The 21,543-nt window shown below is 32.2% G+C and overlaps 1 protein-coding gene across 1 annotated transcript in view; it reads left to right on the forward strand.

Moving 5' to 3' along the window:
* The first annotated feature begins 6,748 nt into the window (after window positions 1-6,748).
* BRD7 (bromodomain containing 7) overlaps window positions 6,749-21,543 on the forward strand; it is a 32,061-nt gene continuing 17,266 nt past the window's right edge. The window contains exons 1-7 of the mRNA XM_044659724.1: window positions 6,749-6,760; window positions 7,440-7,569; window positions 7,994-8,051; window positions 10,134-10,278; window positions 15,434-15,544; window positions 20,147-20,331; window positions 21,340-21,463. Of these exons, the coding sequence (XP_044515659.1) occupies window positions 6,749-6,760; window positions 7,440-7,569; window positions 7,994-8,051; window positions 10,134-10,278; window positions 15,434-15,544; window positions 20,147-20,331; window positions 21,340-21,463 (765 nt within the window). The remainder of the gene's footprint in view (window positions 6,761-7,439; window positions 7,570-7,993; window positions 8,052-10,133; window positions 10,279-15,433; window positions 15,545-20,146; window positions 20,332-21,339; window positions 21,464-21,543) is intronic.

Raw genomic sequence — 21,543 nt, forward strand, 5'->3', positions numbered from 1 at the left:
GGGGGAGCATGAATCATGTAACCATGTTAAAAATGAATATTAATAAATGTTAAAAAAAAATAAAATTAAAAAAAAAAAAAAAGAGAGAGAAGAGACAAAAAATAGACTAAAGGGAAATGCACAGTCACCAATCATAACTGTAAGTAGAAATGAGATGAACTCACCCATAAAATGGAGGAGGATAACAGAATGGATTAGAAACCAGAACCCAACATGTTTTTTATAAAAGACTCAAAACAGAAAAATACATATAGAGTTAAAATAAGGGGCTGCAATAGAATCTCTTATGCTTCAATTAAAGTAAAAAGAGAGGTGACAATCCTAATCTCAGATAAAGCAAAAACAGACCTACTTAAGAGATAAACAGGGAAAATACATTTTGCTAAAAGGTGCCAGAAACAATGACTTAGCAATACTGAGCTTAAATGCACCAAATGGCAGAGTATACAAATTCTTTTAAAATTTGACTTAGTTCCTTATGTATTGGGGAAATTAAACCTTTGTCGGAGTTTTGTTATAAAAATTTTTTCCCAGTTTGTTGCTTCCCTTCTAATTTTGGTTGCATTGGTTTTGTTTGTACAAAAAAATTTTAATTTGATATAATCAAAGTCATTCATTTTACATTTTGTAATGTTTTCTATCTCTTAGGTGATCTTAAATTTCTTCCTTTCCCACAGATCTAACAAGTATACTATTCTATGTTCACCTAATTTATTTATGATTTCACTCTTTATGTTTAAGTAATTTACTCATTTTGAATTTATCTTGGTATCAGAGTATACAAATTCTTAAAGGAAAAGTTAAGTGAATTGAAGGAAGAAACAGACAGTAAAACTATATTAGTAGAGAACCTTAATTTATTCTTCTCAGTCCTAGATGAATCTAATGATAAAATAAGGAAGAAAGAAGTTAAGGAAATAAATAACATTTTAGAAAAGGTACATATGATGAACCTCTGGAGAATACAAAAATGAGTACACGTATTTCTCAGTTGTGCATGACACCTTCACAAAAATTTACCATGTATTAGAGCATAAAAACTTCACAAATAAAAGCAGAAAAGTAGAAAAATTAAGTGCATCATTTCCCTACCACAGTACAATAAAAATTACATTCAGTAAAGGTCCTTGGATACATAGACAAAAAATTAAATTAGAAACTGAATAACCAAATTCTAAAGAATGAGAGAATCAAAGAAGAAATCATAGAATAATTTCTTTAAAGATAATGACAGCAGTGAGACAACATGTCAGAATGTATGGGATTCAACCAAAGCAAGTTCTTGGGAATTTTTACATCTCTAAATACTTAAATCAATAAAAGAAAGAACAGATCAACAAACTGGCATTCAACTTTTTTCTAAAAAACTAGAAAAACAACAAATTAAAAACTCCAACTTAAATACTAAAATAGAAATCCAGAAAAAATCAAAGACATGATTAACAAACTGAAAGTAAAATAACCATTGAACTAATAAATAAGACTAGGAACTGTTTTTTTTAAGCCAATAACTGACAAATTTGATTTTTTTTTAAAGAAAGAAGAAAACTAAATTAATAATATCAAGAATTAAAAAGTTGGATTCAGGCAACAGCTAGGTGGCTTAGTGGATTGAGAGCCTGTCCTAGAGACAGGAGATCCTGGGTTTAAATCTGACCTTTAAACACTACCTAGCTGTGTGACCCTGGGCAAGTCACTTAACTCCCATTGCCTAGCCCTTACCTTACCACTCTTCTGCCTTGGAACCAATACACAGTATTGATTCTAAGATGGAAGGTAAGGTTGTTTGTTTGTTTGTTAAGTCAAATTCTTAATCAGTGAAGATGAAATAAAAACTACTAAGAGTAATTTTGCCCAAATATATGCCAATAAAATTGACAATCTAAACAAAATGGATGAATATTTAATAAAATTATATATAAATTGCCCAGATTGCCAGAATAATAAATCGAATCCTTAAATAACCCTATGTTAGGGTTATTTATTCAACAAGCCATAAATGAGCTCCCTAACAAAACAAAACAAAACAAAAACTCTAGGGCCAGATGGTTTTACAAATTAATTCTACTAGATATTTAAAGAACATTAGTTCCTATACTATATAAACTGTTTCAAAAAAATAGGTAATAAGAAAGGAATCCTACCAAATTTCCTTCTGTAATACAAATATGGTCTTGATACATAAACCTGGAAGAGTCAAAACAAATTTCCCTAATGAATGCTCTTGCAAAAAAATTAAGTAAAATACTAGCAAGGAGATTACAGCTATATATCACAAAGATCATACACTATGACCAGGCTAGATTTATGCCAGGAATGCATGATTGGTTTCAATATTAGGGAAAGCATAAGCAAAATTGACCATAACAGAAACAACAAAAATCACATTGTTTCAATAGATGTAGATAAAGCTTTTGACAAAATAAAACACTCTTTCCTGTTCACAGTATAGGTACATGAATAGACAACACTTTCCTTAAAAAGATAAGTAGTATCCATTTGAAACCAAAGAATAAGGCTTATCTGTCATGGGGATAAACTAGAAGCCTTTCCTGTAAGATCAGGAGTGAAGGGGGAAGCTGGGTAGCTCAGCAGATTGAGAGCCAGGCCTAGAGATGGGAGGTCCTAGGTTAAAATCAGACCTCAGACACTTCCCAGCTGTGTGACCCTGGGCAAGTCACTTGACCCCCATTGCCTAACCCTTACCACTCTTCTGCTTTGGAGCCAATACACAGTATTGACTCCAAGATGGAAGGTCAGGGTTTAAAAAAAAAAAAAAAAAAGATCAGGAGTGAAGTGAGCATGTCCATTAATCATCATTATTATTCAGTGTGATACTAATAGTATCATAATAGAGCAATAAGAGATAAAAAAGAAATTGAAGGAATAATGATAAGCACTGAGGAAACAAAACTATTGCTGTTTGGGGATAATGTAATGGATTATTTAGAGAACTCTATAGTCAACAAAAAATCTATTGAAACAATAGCTTTAGTTGATTTGCAGTATATAAAATAAATCCACATAAATCATCAACATTTCTGCATATTACCAACAAAATCCAGCTTGAAGGGTTAGAAAAATTAACCATTTCAGATAACTATAGATAATACCAAATATTTGGCATTCTACCTATCAAGATATATCCAAGCACTACCTAAATGCAATTGCAAAACATTCTTCACAGAAATTAAGACAGATCTAAATAACCGAATAAATATTTCATGTTCATTGGTAGGCTAAGCCAACATAACAAAAATGAATTTAGTTATTCAGTACCATACCAATCAAACTACTAAAAAATTACTTTATAGGGGCAGCTGGGTAGCTCAGTGGATTGAGAGCCAGACCTAGGTTCATATCTGGCCTCAGACACTTCCCAGCTGTGTGACCCTGGGCAAGTCACTTGACCCCCATTGCCTACCCTTACTACTCCTCTGCCTTGGAGCCAATACACAGTATTGACTCCAAGATGGAAAGTTAAGGGTTTAAAAAAAAAATTACTTTGTAGAGCTAGAAAAAAATAATAACAAAATTCTAGAGCAGTGATTCCCAAAGTGCGTGCTACCGCCCCCTGGTGGGTGCTGCAGCAATCCAGGGGAGGCAGTGATGGCCACAGGTGCATTTATCTTTCCTATTAATTGCTATTAAAATTTTTAAAAATTAATTTCCAGGGGCTCAGTGATATTTTTTCTGGAAAGGGGGCAATAGGCCAAAAAAGTTTGGGAACCACTGATCTAGAGGAACAAAAAGTTACAAATATTAATGAAATGCTCAGAGTCAATTTTGGACAAGAAGGGGACCTACCAGTACTAGATCTAAAACTATGCTACAAAGATGTAATCATCAAAACAAATTGGTTATGGGTAAGAAGTAGAGAGGTCAATAATATACAGAAGGGCATGAACAAAAAACCCAACCATGCTACTGAGGCAAGAACTCACTGGTTGAAACTAAGGAGATGCTTTCAGTTGTGGAATGGCCAAACAAGTTATGATATATTGGATATGATGACATGCCATTGTTTTGTAAGAAATTAAGTAGATAATTTCAGAAAAACCTGGGAAGACTTATATGAACTAATACAAAATGAAATAAGCAAAACCAAACAATGTATACAATAACAGCAACATTATAAAGATAATCAACTTTGAAAGACTTAGTAGCATAAATCAGTGCAACTAACCATCACAGTTCTAAAGAACTCATGAAAACATGCTATCTAACTATTGATAAAGAACTGATGGGCTCAGAGGAAATTAAAGAATTGTTTTTTCTTGCTTGCTTTTTTTTTGTTTATTTGTTTGGAGTTTTTTGGCAGAGTATATTAGGGGGACAGAAAATTGTTTTGCATGACTATACATATTCACAATAGGTTTTGTTTTTCTTTCCTTCTCATTGGGTAAGGAAAGGGGATAATTTAAACCTGAAAAGAAAAAAGAATTAAAAGTCTCTGCTTTAAAATATATATCAAGTACTTTGTAAACCTTAAAGCTATTATTATTTGCTTGAACAAGTTATTGGTGTGATTATACATAATCGAATCTACAAGTATTTATTAAGAACTCTCTATGGTCCAGATACTGTACTAGTATAATATATGACCCTTGACCTCTATGATTTCTTATTCCTAAACAACTGTTTCCATCATTTTTCTCACTGTCCTCTCATCTGCTCTTTTGCATTGAAGTAATCAAGCATTAAAGTATAAGATGATTTAATTTGTAGTCTTTTTGAGATCTTTATAGAATTTCTCCACCTCATCCTTTACAATATAAGTAAGCTCATAAAAGGCAGTTATTTTTCACGGTAATCTGTTTGAAAAGTCCTCATCACAAATACTCTAAGGCATGGTGACCAAGCTTCTCATTAAATTATGTTTCTTTTTGTATTACAGTTTTATCTCCACTAATTCATTTATATGTTTCTCCAAAGACAACTTATGAGCTATCTTTCTATTTAGCTTCAACTTCCTCTTCTGGTTTCATTTGTAATGAGAATGTCAAGACTCATATGATTCAGTTCTTCCAGTAATATATCATTGGCCAGAGACAAGGATCTCACATTTAGAATAAAAATAATTCATATCTGTAATTTGTGGGTTTTATTACCCTCTGCCCCTTATCCTCAACCCCAGCCCCACCACTAGAAGTGTTCTTCTTTCTCAAATACTAGTACAACTTTTTGATCTTTCACTCTTTCATTCCCTATTTGGTTATATTTAGCTATGTATGTATTGGATGCTCCTGGTAGAACCTAAGCTCCTTAAAGACAGACATGTTGTTGTTGTTGTTGTTGTTGTTGTTGTTGTTGTTGTTGTTGTTGTTGTTGTTTTATGTCTTTAGTTCCCTGGACCAAGTAACCATTTGAGAAATATTTTTTGAAACAATAAAACAATTATAAGAAATTATTGGGAAATTAGGAAATAATATGTTAGTAGTGGAGAAAGCACTAAATTTGGAATCAGAAGAGACCAAATTCACATTTTCTTTCTGCTATAAGCTGTGTGACCACAGGCAAGTTATTTTTCCTATTTGAGCCATACTTCCTCTTCTTTAAAATGGGGGTACAAATATGTAAAGTATCCTGGGTTATTTTAAGGATCTAATGAGATTATGTATATAAGATGCTTTGTTAACCTTAAATTGCTCTATTGGTATCAGATAGGTTTGATAATATACAAAAGAAAAGCAGTAAATTAATAAATTACTGATAAATATGGTTGAGGAAAGAACTAACATCTAGATTCTTACTTCCAGTTTCAACTATAGAAAACTGATAGAAATTTAGTCATTTTCTAATGGAGAGATGGTCAAAAGACATATACACACTAAAGAAGAAACATAAATTTTAATAATTATCTGAAAAAAATCCTATCTCTGATAATGAAAGAAATCCTATATTAACACAATTTTGAGGAACTATCTTATATCCAGTTTTGTCCCTTTAAGTTAATGAATGTTGAAATCAGTATCATTATTTTTGCCCAGAAATGCAGATTACAACCCATCCTTCCCTGCCCACCTTAAACAGCTCTTATCCATATATACCTGATGTCATAAGGGCCTTCTTCAAAATCATTTTACCTTGCTTGAATACACAGGCTGTCTTTCAGTTATAACTTATACTTACTATTTGACCAGCCCATCTTTTTTTCTAGCCATCTTTTTTTTAAAATCCTTTATACACTTTTTCTACATAATTCCTTGTTTGTTGTGTGCTATACTATGCTCATGTCCCCTGTGTCCTTCTCCATTGCCTTTTGTGTGATTTTTCACCTTTTATTTCTTCAGACATACACAGCAATACATCACCATAAGGATATCAGTCTTTGTTTCAGGGAAAAGCTTGGGCTCATTTATATAACTGTAATTTACTAAATATTGACTATAATTCTATTTTTTTACCTTATATGCCTATACAAACAAATGGATAGATAAAGTTCAGAATGGGATGTTGAGTTACTATTAGTCTATTAATTCTTTTATTCTGAAAAGAGGCATCATGATATATAAAATGCTAGACTCTGGAAAACTTGGTTCATATCCTACTTCTGGCATTTACTACTGTATGACCATGGGCAAGTCATTTGACCTGTCTGAATCTTAGTTTCACCATCTATAAAATTAGGATTATAATAACAAAAGTACTTTTCTCACAGTATTCTTATAAGAATCAAATAATGCATTCTATAAACCTTAAAACATTATATAAATGTCATTTGTTATTAATGTGAATAGTACCAATTATGTGGGAGCAGGTAGGTTTTGGTTGAAGTTGCTGGTTTATGCTTATGGTGAAAATTATTTAAAACAAAAAAGATTAGGCAAGTAAAGCAATTCTTTTTTTTTCTTAACCTTTACCTTCTGCCTTAGAATTGAACTTAACTATCTGTTCTAAGCAGAAGAGTGCTAAAGGTTAGATAATTGGGGTTAAGTGACTTGCTCAGGATCACACTTGCTCAGGTCAATTTGAGGTCAGATTTGAACCCAAGACTTCCCATTTCCAGACCTGACTCTGTCCACTGAGCCACCTTGCTGCCCCTAAAGCTATCCTTAAGAGTAGAATAAAACAGCCACAGAGAAGAATATTCTTTTCCTTTTCAGAGTCTTAAGAAAAACAAATTGCCTGACCATAAAGAGCAAAACTTGACATTTTCTGTTTCAAAAATTGGTTCAAAGAAATATAGCTTGTCCTTCTGAAAGAGGAGTTATATAATTAAATGTTTGTTCAAATTCTATTCTCCAAATCTCTTTATATACTTCTGTTGTTCTACTCTCCTTTTTCCAGTAGATGGCAACAAAATCTATTTTTCATACTTAAAATCAGCTTACTTTTATTAATGCTTTGCTTTTTTCTTCTGAAATTAATGTGAACCATATGCATTTAATAGTACAAATCCTGAAACCTTTTTTAAAATGTTACCATCTCTTTTTTAGGAGGATAAAAGAAAGCGAGATCGGGATCGGGCTGAGAGTGAGGCAGAAAAAGAACTTCAGTGTCAGACTCCTATAAGACTAGAATTGCCCCCGGAGAAGCCTCTAACTAGTTCACTGTCTAAGCAAGAAGGTGAGAAAAGCTAAGAATTCATTGTTGTGAGCAAAATATTAAAAAAAAAAATTAAAAATTGCTTTAAGAGTTATCGTCTGGGAAAATGGTTCAGTTTCAGTTAGGCAGAGCTTAGGTTTTTACTTTTTTTTTAAGCTTTTGTTTTCTTCACATTTTATACTGATAATTTTCCATTAACCTCTAATTTTTAATCTGTTTTCAAACTGTTTTCAAATTTTAAAACTTTTTCAAGCTGAATGAACCATTTGAAGCATGAGTGAAATTTCTATTCTTAAGCTTTAAAAAAGGAAAGACCTAGATCAATTTTGAGGGCACCAAAAGAAATGTCCAATGTATAAAAGATATCACATGAAACTATTGTTCAAGCCATATGATCTGAATTTTCTTTGGTAAAACCTTTTTTTCTCTTTCCTTTGTACTTTAGAAGTAGAACAAACACCCCTTCAAGAGGCTTTGAATCAACTGATGAGGCAATTACAAAGGTAAAGTTATATTTCAACACCACTTTGCATTGAAATTGCACATTCATAATATAGACCATATATGATTTGTGGAAGCCACTTGTTAAAATCTACACTATGTGGTCTTGGTCCAAACTCACTTAATTTTAAACTGGATGATAAATATTTTGCTTGGCAATAAAAAGTACAACAAGATGCTAAGTAATCAGATGTCCCCATTTTGTTTGTTTTAACTGGCAACTTGTATGCTGTTAAGTAATGCTTTTTCATGACAGTTTTTTCCTTTGATCTAAAGTGTTTTTATAATGTTAAAGCTTAAAACCAGAAATAAGTAGAACATATATTTGTACTTTTATTATTAATAGTTAGAGGTGCCTTTTGTGGTTATATAGTGCCAAAGCATCATGAATGTTTTGTAAATATTAATTACATACAGACTAAACTCTGGAAGAAGTAAATCATGCTGTATATCAAATAAGATAGCAAGCCTCCTTTTAAATAGAACATTCTGAGTCTCAGGTTTTAAATTTGGCCAGCATTTTCATTGTTGATCACATGGAATAGTTTCAACATCTTCCCAGTAGGAGAAGGAATAATTTGTACTGTTTTAAGAGATTGAATAGAGTAAACCTAAAACTTTTTATTTTTAACCCAGACACTGAATCCTATTACTTAATGTTTTGAAAAAGAATCACCTTATTCAGAATTTGTATTTACTCATTTTGGTTTGGTTCTTTCTTCCAAAATTATATTTTTAAGTTATATTGACTGTTTGCAGAACATCAACAGTCAAATTTAGGTTAAGGCATTAAATTAACTTGATATCTAGGGGTTTTTTTGTCATACATGAATCCCAATGCCTATCACAAAGAAATTTCCAAGAGAAATTTCTTGGTACTAAATGTTCAACACATATAATTCAGTCTTGTCATGAAATGCAAAAAGTTTATTGGTCTGATATCTCACCTACTGTATAGTAACAAATTAATAAAAACTAGTATCTTTTATTGCCCACATAAAGAATTTTTTGCCTCTAAAGATTAAAAGAATGGAATATCTCATAGTTAACTATAAACTGATGACTGATGTTTTTTTAAACCCTTAACTTCTGTGTATTGGCTCCTAAGTGGAAGAGTGGTAAGGGTGGGCAATGGGGGTCAAGTGACTTGCCCAGGGTCACACAGCTGGGAAGTGTCTGAGCCTGGATTTGAACCTAGGACCTCCCGTCTCTAGGTCTGACTCTCAATCCACTGAGCTACCCAGCTGCCCCAGACTGATTTTTTTTTTAACAAGCATTAAATTTATACAGTCAAAAATGTTGGCCCTTTCAGAGTCATAATACCATTGTTTAAAACATGCTTAGAACTTTTCTGTCTTAGAACTGCTTTCAGAGTGTATATATAGCACATTGTTTCGAATGTCCTCAGTGGTTAAAAAAAACTTCCATCTTTTGATCAAAAATGAGGTGTGATGCCAAAGTGATGAGATTTGTTTTCTTGTATGTTCCGAAGGGAGCTCCAATAATGGCTAATGCCATGAAAGCATCACTAGAAAAAATGTAAGTCTTCATTATGTTGAATTTTTTTTTCATTTTTACAGTTAGTTACTTGTATTACATGAACTATATTCCTGACTACATACTCATTTTTACAGATGTATCTGGTAGAAGTGACTTGATCATATTGTGGGATGCTCCTTCAAGGAGTGAATGCAGTTGTATATTCATGTTTATGAAATTTATTACCTCTTGCTTTTTTTTTCCTATCTTTGAATAATAATCACCAACTGGATTACCAGTCTTGTTTATTTCCTTTATTGTGCTTTTTCCCTATGGAGAGGTATAGTAAATTAAGTAGTCTGCATGTTTAAGAGAAAAATTATTATAATTAAGCTTGTTTGTAAAAATATTGGAATGCTGCTATTAAATAATTAATTTACTAGTTCTAAAACACCTTTACTTCAGTTCTAAGTGAAAAATAGTTCTTGCCTTACTTTGATTTCTTTCAGCTAGGGAGAACTTTTTCTCTAATTTTAGCTCCTGGACCAGTAGACCCTTTTACACTAGAAAAGAAAAATAAGATTGCTTCTTTCATATCTTCACAGAAAGGACCCAAGTGCTTTCTTTTCATTTCCTGTGACTGATTTTATTGCTCCTGGCTACTCTATGATCATTAAACACCCAATGGATTTTAGTACTATGAAAGAGAAGATCAAGAACAATGACTACCAATCTATAGAAGAACTGAAGGTAGTTATAATTTACTTGTATTTTCTGTGAGGAAAGAGGCTAACCTGTGACACAAAATAAAGCTGACCATCTTTATTCAGTCTAGATCCAAAGTTTTGGATTCTTTGAACACTAACGCTTGGTAGAAATCTGCATGTCTGGTATTCAGAATATTTCCTATTGACCTTTTATTATGCAAAGAGCAATATTTTTTTTTATTTCCAAGATTGTATTTTCTGTCTCAGAAAAACCATAAGTTTTGTGATAGAAAACCTGATGAAGTACACCATATGGTATTTTTTTAGAGTAAAATTTTGCATGAGTTTCATAAATATTTTTTAAATGTTGTTTCCCAGGCTTTGAGATGAAACAGGGATATTAGAATTTTAATTTCAGATCAGAAAAAATAAAATCATAGTTCAGATGGAAATTTAATTAGAACCAGTATTCTTTTCCTTTTATGACCATTTAAGAAAACATGCATATTTCCAAGGAAATAAGCAGAAAACAAATTGGTCTGACCAAAAACTTAATTACATTCTTTCTTATTGTTCTCTAAATTCCACTTTATCTTGGTCATATACCTTCCCTCTTTTCCCTGCCCTCATTTTCTGGGGAAAATCTTATAAGTAAACAGAAAGCTATAAAGACCATGTATATGTTTGTTAACAGTTATAGTTGAAGTTGATTTCACTTTTAAATGGAATGACTGTAGTATCTACAGAGGGAAGGAAGATATATGTATTTTTCTGATATTATAATCTTCTAGAGAGGAAGGGACACATCTATTTAAACTTCCTTTAAAACAGGACCTATACTTACCAGTTGAAATAGTGGAGTTATTCTACCCTTCTTCCTCTTTAATATCTCAGAAATAATTTTGAGTAAAATCCTAACAATTACAGAAGAAAAGCTTACCTGTAAATCTCATCTTTATTCCTTACAAGTTGTGTTCATTTCTTTTCTTCTAGCCACATGTACAATAGAAAGGTAAATAGAGGAACTTCCAGTGTGTGTTTAGAGATCCACTATTTAAATGGGTAGAATCATCCTCTAGCCTAGGAAGTATACTAAATAATAGTTTATCTACCTAATAACCAACACTTCCTTGGTTTAAGTTGCCAAATTATACTGTATGCTGATAGATACTAGTCCATGTTCTCCTCCTTAAAATTATCTTGCTTAGCTTCACAAAGAAGTGACATTTGATTTAATCCCAAGATTTATTTGGATTATTAGCATTTAATTTCTAATTTGAATATTGGTTTATCATATAATCAATTTGTAAGCATTCAGCACCTGCTTTGTGCTAGTGTGCTATAGATACAAAGATAAAAATATAATAATGCCTACCTCAAAGGAGTTTATATTTTATTGAGAAAGACTACATATCCATAAATAAGTATATACAGTCAATAAACATTAAGTGCCTTTCATGTGCCAAGCACTATTAAGTACTGGGAATTCAAAAAAAGACTGGATAGCCTCTGCCCTTGAGGAATCTAATACAAAATAAATACAGGTATCCCTTCTACATCCTAGCTTTCCCCATCATGGTTTCAATATATTACAGGTCAGCATAAGAAATTAAATGGAAATTTGGGGGGAGTTTTGCAGAAGCCACAGATGACACAGAAAAAGCTTATGAATTCAGAAATGCATGAAGTATTTGTATTGTATAATGTCAATATATTTTATCTTTTAATACTACAAATATACACAATTTCTTTTTTAAAGTTAAAATAAGTAAAAAAATTAAGTTTGCAAAAAGAACCTGAAAGCCAGCAGATGATATACAAAGGCTAGAAATGAGGAGATATCTTAACATTAACCTACATATAGCCTATGACCAAATACTTAACCCAAATTTTACAATAAGGTACTCTAAATACCCCATAAAAGAAAAAGAAAAAATTCAGATGACTTCTGTGGTACAAAGGGAAGGCCAAAAAATTGTATGCAGGTTTCCAGATTGCAGGGACACCATGCCCTTTATCCCCAGAATAAGGAAGAGATACCTCTTCTAGGTAATCTATGGAACAGGGAAGGCACTAACAGATGGTAATAATATTCAGGTTACTGAATTGCATTCATGTTAAGATAAATGAGAAGCGTTTCCTTAACATTTAAGCTGGTGCAAAATCAGTTATAATTATCTAGTTAAACATTTCAGATTTTCAGTTTTTAGTAGAAAAGAATTACCTCAGTTTTCCTTATATCTTTGAGAAAATTCCAATACATAAAATAAAGTATTTCCTCCAAGCATCTTTGGATAAATATAGTTAAGATTTATCACAGAACTGAAATGTCTTGAGCTACTTACAAAACTTAGCATTCTGTATTTCTTGGGGAGGGGGGGGGGGGAAGAGAGCCATAAAATGATTTTAATTCTTTAGTTTATCTTAATCTATTAATAAGGTGAGAGAAAAACTAAATCAGTGAAAGAATATACAAAAAATCTTAAGCTTAAAGATCTAAATACTGACATACATTATAGACATTTTTTAGAAAAAAAACTAACAGAAACTATTATTTATCACATTTCCCAGGATAAAGAGTGATCATATTATCCATTTACCCATTTGGGGAGTTACTTGTGTTTTATAGTCTTGTTTTTAATGTGCTGTATATTTGGTTAGGAGAAAAGAAACAATGTTACCTTTTTTTAAAGTAGTTTAATTTTTCTTAATTAACAAGCATTTTTAAATTAATCTGTTCTTCCCAGTAACCTTCTTTCCCTTCAGCATGTAAAACAAACCTGAAAATTAAAACCCTTAATACATAGCTGCCTCATTTGTGGTTGTTCAGTCATGTCCCAACACGTTGTAGCCCCATTTGGGATCTTCTTGGCAAAGATAGTGAAAAGGCTTGCCATTTCCTGCTCTAGGTCATTTTATAAATGAGGAAACCATGGAAAAAAGGCTAAGTGACTTGCTCAGGGTCACACAGCTAGTAAGTATCTGAGAATGGGTTTGAACTCAGGTCTTACTGACTCCAGATCCAGTGTTTTATCTACTGAACCATCTAGGTCCCCAGTTCCCACATCAACTAACTCCTAAAATGTTTCTTTCCACATCCTAAACTCTGTCAGAAGTTGAAAAGATGATTTATCTTTATTCTTTTGGACTTGTAGTTTGTCACTGCATTGATCTAAAATCTTTTGGAATTGTTCTTTCTAATATTATCATAGTATAAATTGTTGTATTTCTGCCCACTTTACAATGTATTGGTTTGTTACAATCTGGGAAAGAGAGTTCCCTCTGAAATTGCCCACTTTATCATTTCTTGTGGCACAGTAATATTCCATTGCATTTATATATCACAATTTGTTTAGCTAATCCCCAATAGGACATATTCTTTGTTTATAATTTTTAACTATCATGATAAAAAGCTGCTTTTGTATTTTTGCCAGTCTTAGAAGTATGAGGTGGAACCTCAAAGTTAGGATGCAACTCTTAAAAAATAAAAGTGAAAAGTACAGTATGCTCATGTTTTTATTATGCGACTGATTCAGATATGCCCTGGTAAATTAGGAAGGAAACAGGCATTTATTAAGCGCCTACTACATGTTGGGCACTGGACTAAGCACAATGCATATGTTATCTCATTTGGTCCTCACAACAACCCTGTGAGGAAGGTAGGTACGGTTATTATTTCCATTTAATAGTTGAGGAAACTGAGGCAGGCAGTGATCAAATGACTTAACCAGGGTCACACAGACATTAGTAAGTGTCTGAGGCTGAATTTGAAAACCTTCTAACTCCTGGTCTAGCATTCTTTCCACTATGCCACCCAGATCCCATAGACACAGGGACTGCCATACTTTGTTAAACCTGTAATCTAGCTAAGTAGTGTGTTACTAATAAAAAGTCTAAGGAATATACTATATAAACTCTTAGTTCATTTTTGTTTGCATATGATCCAATTTTTCCGAAAATCCTTCACTACTCGCCTTCCTCCACTCCTCTGTATGTATGTGTGTGATTTTTTTCAGGCTGTCTCAGAAGTTTTTGTGCTGTTTTAAGATATTAAAACCTCATGAAATTCAAGCTATATATGTTTGTATGCATGTATATAAATACATGCTTTTTTAAAAAAAATTACTTCTCTCTCTAAGGTAAGCTTTATCAATGGGGATCCAGAATCAACTGCAAAACATATCTGTTTTAAACTTGAATAGAATTTGAAAATGTCACATGTGGTTTGTTTTTTTTTTAATTAAATTTCAGTATAACACTCAATGTTGAGAATATCTTATTTCCTGTTTTTTGCTTTTTTTTTAACAGTTCAAAGCTTTTCTCTGTTCTGTGTTATCATCAACTCTCAAAGTGGGATATTTTAGTTACAGGTTACAGGTTACATGTTCTCTTCACATTCACACAACTGAAATTTACCTGACTGTAAAAATGCAGAGTTCTCCAGTATATGAACATGGGAAACAAAAATTTAAAAACTTAAAACAGTTTAGGTAATAGTGTTAACTATGTTAAGTTATTATGGTTGTATGGTTTATTTTACATTGACATGCTCTTTTGTAATATTCCACCAATATTTGGCTCTCAAGTATCCAAACTTAAAAGCACCAGATGTGGATATTAAATGTGAGTATTAGTCTAAAAATTACCTTATAGTTTTGGTAAAGAATGTCATAATATTTTAGCTCTGCACATCAGGTTCTACCCAGGTTTTCTAACATAGTGATCTAGTTTTAGATTAAATTTTTCATTGTTTATGTTGAAAAAATCATTTTCCAAAATAGCATGTCATTTTCTTCCAACCAAGATGTTTCTAATAAGGAAAAAAAATTATCTTTTGATCTCTAAGTCTATTTAGTGAGCAGTGGAAGGAATCTTTGAAAGAATCTGCTTCTTTCCTAAAAATGTAGTTCTAGATTTACATGTGGTTAGTTTTCTATGAAAAGAGAATGTTGTAGCATGTTTAAATTACTTTTCAAATTGCTTCTCTTTTCATTGTGAATCACTACTTCAGACTTTAATTGCTCATGTGAGATTTACCATTGGTTAATAGGGAGAAAAGTGAGAAAATTATTTTTTGCATGGTACAGAGAGGAAGGAATTGAAATGTGTTTTTAAATGAGAAGCAGCTTGAGCAGATTGTATAATTTTAAAGTATTCTTTGTATATATTTCCCCTTAAACTTCTCTCTCTCTCTACAGGAGAACTTCAAACTGATGTGTAGCAATGCAATGATTTACAATAAACCAGAAACCATTTATTATAAAGCTGCAAAGAAGCTACTCCATTCAGGAATGAAAATTCTTAGTCAGGTAAAGGAAAATCTTTGTTATAAATGTTGGAAATGAAATTTTATCTCTGCACTTACATCAAAACGAATGCTCCCAGAAAAGTTCTGAACTTCAGAATTAAATCATTTTTGGAATAGAAAACATTAAAGGAAAAATGTGTTCTTTTTAAAAGGTATGATGCTAAAGTGATAGACTCACATAAGGTACAGTAATTATCATTCAGAAATGATACAGTTAAATCTTGTAAAGGGTCAAACTAGACATGTTCAGAAGTCCCTTCCAATTCTGAGCTTATATGTCTTTATAACTTCCCAATAGACACTCAAGTTGACTGGACCTGGTAAAAACTTCTATTTATTCTGGGCAGAAATGTTCTAGAAGAAATAATACTACCAAATCCCAGGAAAAAGATAACTGATGATATACAAGACCATTAACAGTATAAACTATTTTTCTTTATGATAATGTTATTCCAAGTGTTTAATAGACTTAACAAGTTCTTATTATATGCATAGCATTATACTAGAGACAAAGAAAAGGCTATATAAAATCAGATACAATGGCTACCATTCAAGGATTTATAGTTTAATTGGAAGAAATAAAATGTATACATATGAAATAAAATAATGAGTAATCACAAAGCAAACTAGTCTAAAAGAACAAACTCCTGATACAAATTAAATAACTATATTCAACAATGAGAACAGTGCATTTAACAATAATGTAAAAATTAGTTTTAATAGGACAAAGGAAAAAAAGAGCGTTCAAACTATGTTGGTGTTAATCTATGAAGATTTCCCAAAATGGTGAATTTTGAGCCAGGCCTTGAAAAAGAGGAAGGATTAGGAAAGAACAATTTATTTTGTAACTCTAATTCAGTTATCATGTAATAATAAGCACAGATGTCTGTTAGTGTCATGTTCACATATTAGATTTTAGATTCCTTAAAGCCAGAGAGTATATCTTACATAAGCTTTATATCATCTTCAGTGCTGAGCACAGTGTTCTACAAACAATGGGTGTTTAATAAATATTTGTTGTTGGGAAAGAGAAGAAAACTCAGTGGTAGTATGACAGAAGTACATGTGAAAGAAATAGCAAGTACTGCAGAAGGTAGCTTACTTGGAAATATCAGCAGAATTTGATAATAGTAAGATTATTAGCAGTAAATTGAGAAGATGATTTTGACAAGGTAGGCATAGGTATTTGGGGTGTCAGTAATAAGAGGATTGGAGGAATGACATTGTAAACAGTATTTAAGGAAGATTTTTCTGGCAGGTAGGATAAGTTGGACTAGGGACTTCAGATGAATAGACCAATTAGGAAGGGAGGCTATTATGGACATTCAGATATAGGATCTTGAAAAATTATCAACTAAAGCAGTAACTTTTGGGATTTTAGAGATATAATTCAAATCCAGCATTTAACAAATAAGGGGAAATTAATCTCAAAAGGGTTAAGTCACTTATTCAAGGTTACATGGATAAGTAGCAAATGTGAAATTCAAACCCAGTTCCTTTGACTTCATATAGTTATTTTCCATACTATTCCACATTGCCTAGAAAAGAACAAATAGGGGCAGCTGGGTAGCTCAGTGGATTGAGAGCCAGGCCTAGAGACAGGAGGTCCTAGGTTCAAATCTGGCCTCAGACACTTCCCAGCTGTGTGACCCTGGGCAAGTCACTTGACCCCCATTGCCCACCCTTACCAATCTTCCACCTATGAACCAATAGACAGAAGTTAAGGGTAAAAAAAAAAAAAAAGAACAAATATAAGAGACTTTTGGAAATAAGAAGGAATAAAAAAATTTACCTCAAGTTTTAAATCTGAAGAACTAAAAGGAAAAGGTTTTGCCATATGTAAACACACACTTGTAATTTTACAATTTATATAAATTCTATAACGATCATTTATTGTTATGGTTCTACATTTAGAAAAACACCAAAGTATGCAGCTTTCAAACTTTGTGTCTGCATTTCCTACTCTGAAAGATTCTTGAACCCTGTAAACCAGGAAAAGAAAACATTTAGACAGATAATTATTCTTGACTTGCTAATATTTAGACAACATCAGGTCCTACCCTTTCCTAAAAGTGTGGAAAACTAATGTAAAACATTTTTCTTTTCTGGGATGATTTGCTTAGGAAGAGAAAATGAGAAATGTTTTTTCCATGTCCTCAGGAAAATTCCCAAATTCAGTCCAGACTGGAAAGCTATAAATGTCATGAATTACAGCACTGATTTTAAAATTTGAAATCAAAATGAATATGTTAAAGATTTTGGTGTTCTTTGTAAAATCAAGTAATACTGCATTACTTTGAAAAACTTTTGTTTCTTTACAAAAATAACGTGGAGCAAATTATAAACTCCCAAACCACTTTGATTGTAGATTTTCTTTTTTGTTTTTAAAATTTTCTAAAAATACAGTTAAGATTCTAAGAAGGTTGTATTTTCTTTTGGAAAACAATTTCTATTCTATTTTCTCTTCTCTTATTTTCTATCCTTTTTTTCCTTCCAGATCTTTTCCTGTTGAGAAGCCTTGCCCATCCTGTTCCCTCCTGTTCCCTCCACCCTAGATGGGAGGCATATTTACAAATAATTTTAAAACTTTTCATTTTAGTCCTCCTGAGTTAACTCTCATTGTAATAGTATTACTGATAGCATAAAGCATATCCTTTCATGAAAATATTTTAGACCAGAAGTCAGGAGAATCTGAATTCTAGTCCTAGTTTTGTCATTAAGTTGCTATAATTTGACAAAATACTTAACTCTTCTCTCAGTCCTAATTAGTGGCCTTATAATGATCTTAGAATTCTCTTCTAGCTCTAAATTTTTATGGAAGTGATATTTTCCAGAAAATTGATCACCTCTCTATTTTTAATGGAAAAGCCTGTTGGTCCCATCTGTCTTTTCAAACATATCTGCACACATGCTATTAGAATCATCTTCATATCTGAATGATGGGCATATGTTGAGTAATGATCATCTCCTAACTAAATACTTGGTTAAAGAGTGTCTCTTTGATCTGTAGCCAGTATGATTACTAGGAATTTTTTTTTTAGACAAGACATAACTAAGTCCTTTTATTTTGCTAAATTGTGGGATTTGTCATTATTTTGTTAATTAAGGAGAATTTTTCATTAACAAGGAAAAAATAAGTCTTCCTTATATAACATTTTACTAAACAGTGATTTTTATTGGCATACACACGCATATGTTTTGGAGATTAGACATGTGATTTCATTGGTAGAAGGAAAGTCCCTTTACCTATGCAGATTGACACTTGTTGTGTAGATTATTGTCTTAAGAGAATTTCACAGGGCACAACCAGTATGCATCAGGGATGGGTCTTACATAGAGCTCTTCTAACTTCACAACTAACCCTCCGTTACGCTATGTTGCCTCTCATGTCCAAAATATATATATTTAAAAATTAAACTGACAATTTTTACATGTGTATGTTCAGAAAATAGTTGAAAGTTATCATCATGTGGCCTCTAATAATTTTTAATGTCTTAGGGTTACCTCTGAATTAACTTTTTATCATTTTACATTGGCAAGCAGCATACATACCAGAGAGGATATTGGACTCAGAATCAGGAACTTAGAATTCTAGTCAAGGCTAAATGCCAGCAACTAGCTGCAAAACCTCAAACAAGTTTTTCAACCTCTTAAGATTTTAGTATACTCATCCCAAAAGTGATCTCTAAATTTCCTATTTCTCATTGAATGATATCTAATCCCTATGCCAAGGAGTCATCTCTGTACTGAGACACTGTATATTATCTAATGACTACTACTAGAAATAAAGCTATGGGGTATGTGATCATGTGTGGAACATAGTCTCCATGTGCCAGTACACTTGGCTGATCTATACTCTATGCATATGTATGGCCAGGTACTTGGGAGGAACTAAATGTTCTCTCTAGCTCTTACTCCAGAAGGTATGAAAGAAGTAATTGTAATATATTGCCACAATAGGCATTTGAAAATCAAATTCAGAAAATAGGATCAAAGAACTTATTTGGGCAATATTTTAAAATTGTAGCTTTACCTTATGAGGCAGAAAATAGACTGACAGCCCTAGGAGTATGTTATTTCCTCACAAAAAACATACCAGTTCTTCATGGACCCCTGTGTTGACTGAACATGATGATTCTTCCAGTTTCCTAGGATTAACATGTAATTAATGATTCTTAGAAAACATAGCTCTTGATAACAAATATAACATTTTAATCTATTATGATTTGATTGATATAGTCCTTCAAAATACATTTCCAGTTCCTGCTTTTTCTTATGTAAATATTCTGAGACTTTAGGAAATTAAAGAATAATTGCCCTAATTTTTTTTCTTTTACTAGTTTAATGGGTTGAAGAATCTTTTAGAGAAGAACACATAGAAATTCAGTTTGATTGTTTTGATTTTCTACTTATTAATTTTTTATTGCTAATATACTCTTCCCTATTTGACATGTTGCTAAACAGTTACAAAATATTTGATGTATGTATATTCTCTCTAGAAAAGTTTACTTAATTAAGGATTAATGCAAGAATCCCTAATAATATTCATATGTATATCCATATGTTTTATACATATGTATGTTTTATTTTGGTTTGTTCATAGGAAAGAATTCAAAGCCTGAAACAGAGTATAGACTTCATGGCCGACTTGCAGAAGACTCGGAAGCAGAAAGACAAGATGGAAATACAACAGAGTGGGGAAGACAATGGCTATCTACTAAAAGATAAAGATGATTCTTTGGACAATGATATTAAAGTTTTCAAAAGTCCAAATAAGGAAAATAAAAAGTAAAGCACCTTCATAAATTATTGTAGGAAAATAACCAGATCTTACTGATTATAACTATCCATGATCATTGTTTTTCTGCTATCAGACAGGGAGTATGCATGACATATATCAAGAAAATCTGACTTAATAACATGTTACTCTTATCCCTTCCAGTCCTCTCCCCTCATCCCCACAGAAAGTTGTGTTTGTCCAAACTCAATTTACAAACCTATTTCAAATAGATTTTCTTATTAAGATAGTTATGAAATATGTTAGCCACATAACATTGCCAGGTTTTGTTAATAAGTTTTACCTATATATGGTTTATTTAAAAAGAATCATGAATAAAGCCAAGTGTTGTTATAGCACTTTTTTTAACTCTTATCTTCTGTCTTGGAATTGATCCTGAATATTGCTTCCAAAGCAGAAGGAGCAGTAAGGGCTAGGCAGTGAGGGGATGAGAGGGGTAAGTGACTTGCCCAGAGTCACATAGCTAGGAAGCATCAGAAACCAGATTTGAACCCAGGACTTCCCATCTCAAAGCCCAGTTCTCTATCCCCACTTAGCTGCCCCTATTATAACACTTCTTAAACAGAATAGTGAAATATCTGTGGGTATCACCCCTCCCCCTGACTCCAACCATTTAGCTGCCATTTAGCTCATTTTGATTATTCGGGAAAGGAATATATAAAAGATTCACTTTGTTACACACAGGAACATATTATCTAAAAAATGCAGCTATAAAGAAAATGAACATTTTTCTGAGTCTTCCTGTGCACCTTATACTACCCTACCCTACCCCACCCCCCAAAAAACCTTGGTGTATTTCTAGAAAACTAAGCCATAAAAGGAGTTTTAATTTAATATACCATAAGTATGGATTGAAGCCTTTTACCATATCATAAAGGAATCTTCAGTTGGTGATAATAGAGCACACTTTTTCACTATAGTTGTTACCCATATTTGGAATTCATTTGAATACTTTTTCCACTTCTCTTTTTTAACTTGGTATTAATGTTTCTTTTTAGGAAAGACAAAGATATGCTTGAAGATAAATTTAAAAACAATAACTTAGAAAGGGAACAAGAGCAAATTGACCGCATTGTTAAAGAATCTGGGGGAAAGTTGACCAGAAGGCTTATAAATAGTCAGGTAATTAATATTTTCCTGTCTTCTTTATTGTTTATTCTTCTACTCTTGTTGATTCTCATTATAATTTTGTGTCCCATTTT

The sequence above is a fragment of the Gracilinanus agilis genome, chromosome 2, assembly GCF_016433145.1.
Source record: "Gracilinanus agilis isolate LMUSP501 chromosome 2, AgileGrace, whole genome shotgun sequence".
Lineage (NCBI taxonomy): Eukaryota > Metazoa > Chordata > Mammalia > Didelphimorphia > Didelphidae > Gracilinanus > Gracilinanus agilis.